The 10,197-nt window shown below is 36.8% G+C and overlaps 1 protein-coding gene across 1 annotated transcript; it reads right to left on the bottom strand.

Moving 5' to 3' along the window:
• Positions 1–1,854: 1,854 nt before the first annotated feature.
• On the bottom strand, positions 1,855–10,197 carry LOC101166261 (organic solute transporter subunit alpha). The gene is made up of 8 exons (XM_004081239.4): positions 9,998–10,197; positions 7,952–8,103; positions 7,790–7,863; positions 7,450–7,608; positions 5,805–5,916; positions 3,627–3,773; positions 3,404–3,509; positions 1,855–3,248 (listed from the first exon to the last, which is right to left on the bottom strand). Exons 1-8 carry the CDS (start codon positions 10,071–10,073, stop codon positions 3,100–3,102), a joined length of 975 nt encoding a protein of 324 aa, XP_004081287.1. The 5' UTR covers positions 10,074–10,197; the 3' UTR covers positions 1,855–3,099.

A 10,197-nucleotide genomic window follows, 5' to 3' on the forward strand; every position in this document is an offset into this window, starting at 1 on the left:
ACTGTTTAGTATCTCTAGGAAGACCTTATAGAGTTTGTTTGCTTTTTCCTTTAATTTTGAAGGTTCACTTGACGAGCATCCGGTCTGTTGAAGGCGCTTCAGGCAGCACGTACTTAAAGGAGAAACGTCGTCTCAACCGCAAAGGCGGGGGCTTATTCCACCACTATTTTGATTGGCTTAGAGCTGGGAAGTGGCTGAAAGCAGCACTCCAATTGGTCGGAGGCGCGTCAGTCACCATCATTTACGTTTCCTTGTTTGTTTATTGCGGTCTGCGTAGATGATGCGATTAAACTTTACTTTAAACCTTTAAAACGGTTCCTAAAGTGTTGTCAGGAACGATGCGTTGTGTCGAGTGCTGACCTTTAAAGGAGCGCTGTTGGTAAAAATGCATAAACGTTTCAATTGTACTTCATTCTCGTTCTTGTCTCTACTGCCATCTGGTGGTGATTTACTGATTGGCCGGTGGGGTATTAGCAGATTGCCTTTAGGTTTTCACTGTGAAAAGAAACCTTATCTACCTGCACAAAAAGTGACATAATTTTAGATCTGATTTCTAACGACAAAAACCAAGAGTTAAAAGTATTTTCCTAACTTTAACTATAAACTAAAGTAATTGTCCTTTTTCAAATTATTAGTCTGATTTTGTTTTTAATAAAAGAAAAAAACAGATGTAGCAACTATGCTTTTTTTTAATTGCATCACTAACAAATCTGCTGCAATAGATTAAAATAAATTCAAATTCGGTGGAAGAGTTTTGGGATTTTGCTCTGATCACAAATATCAAGCAACGTTTTTTTTATTCAGTATCAAATAAGAATGTGAAACCAAGTTGTACATTTAAATTTCACGTTGTTCCTTGAATAATACTTAAACACAAACATAGTAAATGGGCCACAGTAAAAAATTCAAAAAAGGCAAACTGGTAAAGATCTTAACTCAAAAAAACAATGTTTTTCTTTTTTTCATAAAAGAAATAATTTCAACTGAATGTCAATATGTTTCAAAAATATAAAATGAAGCAAAAGGCAGGAACTCGGGGGTGTACTGCTCTGCAGAAATTAAGATACGGTCTTAGAAATTCAGATGAGCATGAGATCCTTTGCTCAAAAACCTGTGAAGGCCATGTCACAAGGTCACTACGTACATTTTGCTCTTTTTCCCACACATGAATTTTGGTCTTTCATGAAACATGCGTGATATATGTAAATCGTGGGTTTCTTGCTTTCATCATTTGTTGATGTGATGTCCGTCGAGGGTTTCGGCCGACTGATCTTTACGTGAATTTAGTTTTGAGCTGTTCAAAATTTTGGGTCGGTTGAGAATTACGCAGCGCACGCGTATTTATTGAAGTTTACACGCATTATTACGTAAATTTTACGCAACTGTGTGGGATTTTTGGAAGATCACATTAAAAATACATTGTTGATGTACCAATCACTATGAATTGCATGTAAACAGCGGAATAATCCTGCACGGTTCATGTTCTACGTTGATTTTCGGGTTCTTTGCGTGGTTTATTCGTACTTCATCTGTGGTTTTAACGTGGTTCATTGGTGATACATCGGCGAAAATTTTACACAAAGACCACAACTTTTCTCACTTTTTCCACATTTACTCACGTGTGACCAATTCTCATCCCAGCAAAATTTACATTGAGACTGTGTGACATGGAGTTTTAGGAAATTGAGTAAAACAGTAATTGAAGCAGTAAAAAAAGTTTTTTATTGCTATTTGCTCAAAGTAAAACTATATTAATTTTAAACGCAAATTCTTTTGTGTGACTAACATTTTACTCTAAGGCTTCTCCTCCCAATTTAGGTTTTGTTTGTGGACAAATAACCAGACCAGACCATTAAAAAAAGTTATTTCACGTTTTAAGACAGCTCAAGCACGGTATAGCTTTTTTAAAAAAACAACTCAATGTGGATCTAAAAGTGTCAGAAATGCACAAAGAATGCAAAGTGAGGTACAACAAATCCCACAGGATCAATCCAAATGACATCTGAACGGGAGCTACTGCATCAGTCAGTCCAGATACGGAAATTCTTATATGTAAATTGAGAACACCCTCACACAAAAAGGCAAATCCACAAGCATGTGTTCACTGGGAACAGAAAAATTCAGGAAGTAAAAAAACACAGAGAGAACGAGGTATTATGGGAAACAGGTGTATGAAGTTAAACACAGCAAAAAGCAACAAAACTCAAACCAGGTATAGTCAAAACACACATGATGACTTAAAGGCGCCAAATGGAACAAGGTATTTGGAAAAACAAAACAAGAGATGTCAAAAACTTAAAGGTGCAAAATTCCTTAATGTTTCAAAAGCTGCATAACAGGAAAGTGAAAGTTCATTTTGACATTTCCTTTCATTTTGCTCCTCTTGGCTGTTCTTTCGAAGTGCAGAGAAGATATGATTTACATTTGAAAGACTAAAACTATTACATGCTTTGAAACACATAAACTTAATAAGAGCCATGGCCATAAATCCTGTTGAGCTTCAGTCATCTAGTGGTGATATAAATCAGTTCATTATGTCTGTTTGTAATCAGCGGGGGGGTTTCAGCCTTCCTTCCTGCTGCCTTCAGCCGGCTATAAATGAATGAATATGAACGTACAGTTTGTTGTTTGGAAAAAAAATGTCCTGACTGATCCTGTCTTTCTTTCTTTCTTTCTTTCTTTCTTTCTTTCTTTCTTTCTTTCTTTCTTTCTTTCTTTCTTTCTTTCTTTCTTTCTTTCTTTCTTTCTTTTTCTAACTGATGTGCAGATGTGAGGGAAAAATCTGGACTTTCTTTCATAAAGAAGAAAAAATGATCAACACTGTTAGGTTAAGATGAGCTGAAAAACACTGTAAGCAGCTGAAACTAAAAAAAAAAAAAAAGTGAGGAAAGCATGCAGGGAAACAGATCTGAGCGTATCAGCTGATGCTGCTGTGTGTGCTTTTTTTAAGTATTGTTACATTTTTGGTTTAGGACATAAGTTGACCTGAGTTTTCTTTCAATCTGTAACTTTGGACGCAGCTTTGTACATGTATATAAATTCAAGCAAACATTAGAAGTAAAGTCAGAGACTTTTCCTGTTTTGTAAGGCGTTCAGTCCTCACGCAGAGTCCGGTATCACCACCATCTTTGTGTTTTCGTTGTCGTCTAGATCTTCGACGGGCAAAGGGTCATACTGCCTTCGGTACAGCATCCGCGTAACCAGAGTGATGATGAACATCTCCAGGATAAGGAGCTGCTGGCTGAGCACTGCGGAGACAGACAGCAGGAAGTGAGATGGAGATGGAAGAAGACGAAAGGAGCAATCTTCACAGCTGGACACATTTCTCCATCCAAATGGAAGGACGTCGCTGATTCCCACAGATAAGCAGAGACGACGGATTGTACTGTTATTGAGGACTCACTGTATCCCCTGGCTACGGAGGAAAATGGCGGCGAGCAGGCGATGACTCCATTTATCGCCAAGATGTTGATGATAGCTGACTGCAGCTGTGTCAGGATCAGGACCAGCTAAAACACAAACACACACTATTAAAAATGGGCAAATGTTGTAATTTAAGAGTAAAATGTTGTTTTTTTAATCTATTTTTGCAGAGCTGGTTGAGTGTTGCAAGTCAGAATTTGTACCTGGTACATGGCGTATTTGGGGATTATCTTAACTGTCTGCAGAGTGGTCCTTAGGTGCATGAATATGATGGCCACAGGCCACAAAGCAATGACTGTCAAGATGCCCACAAAGGGGTTAATCCACATAACAGCTCCTGTGATGCTCAACTGAAAAATATTGGGATTAGAGAACAGAAAAACACTGCTGAGAAGCAATTAAAGGGATAAAAAAAAACTCAAGAACTACTCATGTTTAGCTGTAACTCTAAAATAGATCCTTCTTTTGGGATTCAAGCAGATAAAATGGGAGAAGAGGCATGGGTAAAGATTGAAGATGGGAGGAGTTTAAAAAAGAAACAAAAGAAGTGAACTGGGATATAGTTGGATACAGCGAGATGGGATTGAATGAGATCTTAAGGAGATGAGACACAACAAAATGAAAATAGACATGTCAACATTGGAGGATATGAGATGAGATGTGTTTAGATTAAAGAAGATGAGTGAAATTATGTCAATATTCTTTTGTCACACAAGTGATTGTACCTTTGTTTGTGGAATAAATGGTCCAAACATGGGCCCTCTGACAGCTGGAAACATATTTGTACCTTTTTTATCCTTAAATGGTACATATGAGTAACCCACAGGTGTAACTATGACTCACTGAGGGTACAAATTCACCATTTGTACCCTAAGTGTTCACAAACGGACCCCAACCGTACCCTTTTTTCTGACAGTGTGCCTTTCTAAATCTCAGCCCTCATCTAGCCCTATACTCTCTCCCGAAAGCAGAGATGGTCCCCATTACACGCTTTAAAAGTCGAGGAGATTGCTCCCTTAAAGGTGTGGCTCCCAAACTGAGAAACAATTTCCCACTTTCCTTACGCTCACTCAAATTTGATTGATTATTTTGATTATCTATTGATTATTTTGTCTTGTTTTACATGTTCCAACTTACTTGTTTAAAATAAATCTAATCTGAATCTAAGAAATCCTTGACACTTTAAAAAAGAAACTAAAAACCCTTCCAATGAGTTTTTCACTCTCAATAAATAGGCCAATGTCTGTCTGAATAGTATTTCTGTATCTTATGTTGTAATTATTCTGAAGCACTTTGTTATTCCTGTGTGAAAGGTGTCGTATAAATAAACTTTACTTACTTACATGTTCAGATTTTAAAAAATGAGATTAGATATGTCGAAATTGGAGAACATGAGACGTGTTCAGGTCAAAGAAGTGAAAAGGAAATATGTCAAGATTCCAAAATATGTGTTAAGATTAATCAGGTTTAGATTTAAAAAATGATATTAGGTTTTTAGAAATTGGAGATTACGCAATGCTAGGATAAAAAAAAAGATTAGAAGAGAGTTCTCAAGATTAAATAATATCAGGTAAGATTAGACATGTTTAGATCGATGAAGATAAGATACGACATGTCAAAATTGGAGAATATGAGATGAAATGTTCGGGTCAAAGAAGATGAGAGAAGACATGTCAACATTGAATAATATGAGATGACACGTGTTAGGTTAGAAAAAGATTAAATGACATTTAAGAAAACGGGGGGGGGGGAATTGAGGAGACATGTTTGAAATTCAAACAAGATTGGATGACAGGAAATGTAGGAAGAATATGTGAAGAGGAGGGATGAGAGGGGACAAGATGAAATATGAGAAGATGAAGTGACATTCAGGTGAGATTTAAGGCAGGCAATGCCTCAAATCTTCCTGTAGCAAGAAAATCACCGACGTAAAGCAACAGAAAAGTATGGAAAAGAGCAAAAATAATTCTCATACATATCATTATCAAAAAGGAAAAACTTGAATTAGAATTAACAGCTGCGTGCAAACTTTGGGGCCTCCTTTGATAAAATTGCTGCAGATTATTCCAAATCTGCTGGAAAAAATATCAATCTTCTCATTTTTCTGTCTAAAGAAGAAAAAAACAACCTGTAAAATGTTGCTTCAAACAATTATAAAAACGCATTAAAGCAGGAGAAACAATCCTAAGGAAAGGGTGCTGTGCACGATGACAGCTGCTCTTTGCTTATTCTAGATAACCACAGTTAGATGCAAACAATAGCAGGTATATTGATGCAAGAATAAATGGCTTTTATGATTCATGTATTAGTAAAATGTTGACTTAATTAACAGTTTTCACAAACAAATATTGAAACACATTTTTTTTCTGTCTACAACTCACATCCGTCAGGACAAAGTTCCCGTTAGTGTGGAGGACAATAGAGAGAATGGTGAAGACAACCTTCAGGAGGGCAAACTGGAAGGAGCCAAGTTTAAGGAGGAAGAGTGTCCGTCTGGAAGTGAACCAGAAAAAAAAGAAAAGAAAAACAATTCACCTCCATTTTGATTTGGAAAAAACTGTTTCAAAATGCATTCAGCAATGAGCACAGCTCCATTGTTGCATTTCCTGTTGTGCTGAATCTGGAGGTAGATTCCAGGATGTTGTTGAAAAGCTCAGAAGGACCCAGAGGAGAACTTTATGGGCTTCCAGACATGTCAAGATCTGAATGTAACTGAAGTTGGAGCACAGCTGTCAACACAGCTTTCTTCAGAAGAGCTTTCCTTTAAACCAGATTATGAAACAAGGAGCAAGTCTGAGCTCGATGGTCTTTAGTAATACTTTGCAAAATGATTCTTCTGAGCCGTTTCTCCAAGTAAACAGCTTAAGCATCTCCTCAGTGTAAAACCAGCATGCAGAGCAGGGATCTGTCTATAATGATGACAAATATTGACAGTACAATCAGCTAAAATGAGAGACGACTGAATCGTTCCTTCATGTCGCACCGCCCCGGTGAAGTTGAATGACCAGAGGTTTAATTTGTGTTGGGAGTAAAGAGCAATGCCTCCTGCTGAAATCCAATACTCTCTCTTCTAGTTTCAACAAGGAAAAAAAGAAAAAGTACAAAAAGTTCATATTTGATTCAGTTTGATCTAAAAAGGTTTTGTGAAGCATCTGAGCTACTAAAAATGACAATACAAATGGCAGCATAAATGGTTTATAACAGTCTTAAAATGAGCTGCCATTCCTATTGATAACACTTTTCTGTACTTGTTTAATTTGAAAATTCTATGCAGTCAAATTTTTCCTGAGATTTCTTTCTTAGTTACACTCTTTTGCATTAGTTTTGATATTTTTAAGTAATTTTATGCAAATATTTTCAGCCAAAAACCAAATTTCTTCTTCTTTTTGGTTAAAGATTGGTTCTCATTTCAGACATTTTTTTGTAATGATTTCAGTTATTCATGAGGAAAAAAAATGTGTGGATTTCTCTATCTTAATGAAAAATAAAAACCATTACAAAGTGGCTAAAATCATAATCAATAAAATGTTATTGGACTTAATAAAATATGATTTTTTTATTTTTATGGATTATACTATTGCTTTTATTTTGAAAGAATTTTTTTGTGATATTTATTAAGAATTTTGTTGTTGATTTTGAACTGAATCCTATAAAAAAAAGAAAAAAAGAAACAGGCCTGAACAAAAACGAAAAACACTTTGACTGTAAGGATATGTTCAATTAGGACGTCTCCTCTGATTAGCATCCCTTGTGTCTTCATTCAGACTAGCTGACACTTGTAAGAATTCACTTAAATGCAGTGATGGAGTCAAAAGTTTGTGCAATAAAAGTAATAAGTTAGGGATTCGATCCTTTTTATTTAAGCTTGTATCCATCCTTTGGTTATTAAACTGAAGTTTTGTTCATGTGTTTCCTTGGAAATAGTTCAGGATTGCAGTTTTAGCTTTCAAATTGAAAAAAGAAAAAAAAAAAAGAAATACATGCTGGTTGTGATTATTGCAGAGGGTGTGTCTGTGGGGAATTTACGGTGTGATGGCCACATGTGGGAGGCAGGGGCAGCAGCAGCAGCAAGGCCCGGTGCTAATCCTTAGCGTGTGTTTTCCCATCCGCCGCAGGAAGGCCTGATCGCCTCCGATCTCCTCCAGCATCATGATCAGGAACTTAAACACCACGATGGCGAAATAACTGCAGAGGCAGAGAGAGCAGGAAATCCCCAAAAGCTGAGCATTAACTCGAAGAAAGTAAACCTATCCATGTTACGCAACCACCCAGCTGTTTTCCATCAAACTCTCTTAAAGATTTGTGATGGTCTGATCCAAGGCGTGTTATAATTAGAGAGCAAAATGACAGGAAAGGAGACACCCACCAAGCTGAAGTCATATCGGTATACATGGTGGATCTGGGAATCCACATCCCCAGACACGACATGGTGCAGATGATCTGAAAACACAAAAAAAAAAGAGAGAGAGGGCACATTTCATAACCCCAAATCCTCTGTCGCCTGGAACTTTATTGGTTCCATCCTCACCGGTGCTGCTCCAGTCACCCAAATGATCACACTCTTCTTATTGGGAGGCACTTTTTTATAGATGTATATACATTCTTCTATGAAGACCAGCATGGAAACCGCGGTCATGAAAGTGAGGATGGCATACAGGATGGTGCCAAAAACGTCCAGCCCTGAAATCAAAGAAGGAGCAATTTAAGCTTCAGAGTGGAATCCAGATGTGGTTAACCAGGAAGTGAAAGTAGAAAAATGCCTTTGTTCTGTTCATCTGTTGCTATTTTTTTTTATATATTATTGTTTCAAGCAGGATAAATAGCAATCAGAAAACACAAGAATTGCACGAAAAATCAGAAAATATGCATTCTTTCCAATGCACTGTATTAAATATATATATATATAGATATATAAATAATCTTCAGTCACTGAATTATGCTAAATGTAACTTAAAGAAATCACAAGGAGAAAACAAGCGAACACGGATCTGTTTTATAGAACAAAGAGTTGGAACCTCATAGAAATCTCCAGAGGTTTCCTGAATGCACAGGGCGTGTAGCGTTTCCACACGAAGCTTCAGATTTGCTGCATACTGTAATTCCAGACCCCACTGTGACAGTCTCCCCTCACTATCAAATGTTTCTGACATTTGTCTCCCTCTTCCCTTAAATGTATTTCAGGTTTGGAATTTCCAGAGCTGAAAGTGAAAGTTTTCACCTAAAGACCTGCATGAAGACAGGTGATTGACGGGAAGGAAAATGTGTCCCAACATCGAACAAAGAATGGAAGGAAAAGCAGTAAATGGCTTTAACATGTTGCCCGCGTTCGACCTGCATCATTTACTCCATGGTCTCGCAGGACATTAATGGTTCATCAGAAAGAAACAACTTACAACAAACAGATGTTTTGTTTTTTGTTGCTGTTTTCCTTTGAAATTCGGGAGGTTTGTTCTTGTTTCATTACTTGAAAAGGTCAGTTGCTTCATATTCCTATTAAATGATTCACAGTTTACTTAAATATAAAAAAAATAAATGTTAGGGAATATTAACAAATACAATTTATTAAATAAAAGAAATCAACTCAATATGCATGAAGACATAAATACCCATTTACGATTAAATCATTCAGATGTTTGTTGATTTAAAAGTAGGGTTTTTAAGTTAAAAAAAAAATAAAGAAAACTTTTCTTAAAAAACTTTATATAAATATGCATAATGTTTTTTTTTTTTAGAGAATATAAAGTGATCCCTTTGCAAAAAGTTATTTGTCCAAATGAACTACAAGTATACTTAGTAGATACAAAAAGTGAGGCAGTATACTTGAAGTTTACTCATATACACTATGTATTATAAAATTAAAATGTCCTGCTTTAGTCTGAAGAAGTGTTCAGTTTACTTCCTTACATGGACATGGGTTATGGTGCACTTGCAGTACTCATACTAAGTATACTTAATAAAATAAACTTCAAGTGTTTTTGTAAAGAGATGCCACCAGCATGTCTCTGCTCCAGCACACCTGCATTAGTTCATCCCTTCAGGGGCCAATCTTGAGTCATTTCCATCAGGCTTGTTGGAGCAAAGAAATGAAAGAAATAAAGAAAAAAAAATCAAATGAGCCTTAAAAAAAACACATTCTCCTTGCTTTAGGATTTTTGAAAGTATTTGGATACGAAAGAAAATGCTGTGGTTCCGTCTGTTGATTTCAAGTCTCCCGCATGCTGCACAAATGCCAAAACTTAAATTGTTTGCAATAAAACTATTTTATTTGTTTTGTTATGTCAATAAATCGGGTGGTAATGAAATTTATTATAGGGCGATTAAAATATAATCCATCAATTGCTATATCAATCATTTTTTGTTTGTTTGTTTTAAGAATCTGTATGGGATCGTTTTTTTCTTCTTCAGAAAAACGTTACATAAACTCAGAGAAAAGTACTGCTCAAAACAAACGCTCCTTAAAGCGCCCATGAGTTAAACCAACCGAAACAAAATTCCAGAAGTAAAAACCTGCTGGTGCGTAAAAGCGCCTCTTGGTCGCTCCTGGCGCGAGACCCCCCACCAGAGCCAGACTCACCCAGGATGATGTCGACGGCCAGAGGAGGTTGGCCGGTGCAGTTCGGGTCAATGCCTCGAAGGGATCCGTTATCCATGCTGGATGTGGGTTTTTAGAAGCGACAGACTCGCAGGGTTCCGTGCGTAAAAGTCAGGAGCGACGTCTCCTCTCCAAACACTCCTCAAAAAAGGCATCTCCCTCGTTGGCACCCCGAAAGACTT

Source organism: Oryzias latipes, chromosome 20 (assembly GCF_002234675.1).
Source record: "Oryzias latipes chromosome 20, ASM223467v1".
NCBI lineage: Eukaryota > Metazoa > Chordata > Actinopteri > Beloniformes > Adrianichthyidae > Oryzias > Oryzias latipes.

Bases quoted from the DNA above. Each gene is read 5' to 3' on its own strand.
- LOC101166261 (XM_004081239.4), bottom strand. From the start codon at position 10,073: ATGGATAACGGATCCCTTCGAGGCATTGACCCGAACTGCACCGGCCAA. The intron at 5,917-7,449 runs GTAAATTCCCCA...GTTCACTTCCAG, and splicing joins CCACATGTGGCCATCACACC to ACGGACACTCTTCCTCCTTA. The intron at 3,249-3,403 runs GTGAGTCCTCAA...CTGTCTCCGCAG, and splicing joins CTCCGTAGCCAGGGGATACA to TGCTCAGCCAGCAGCTCCTT.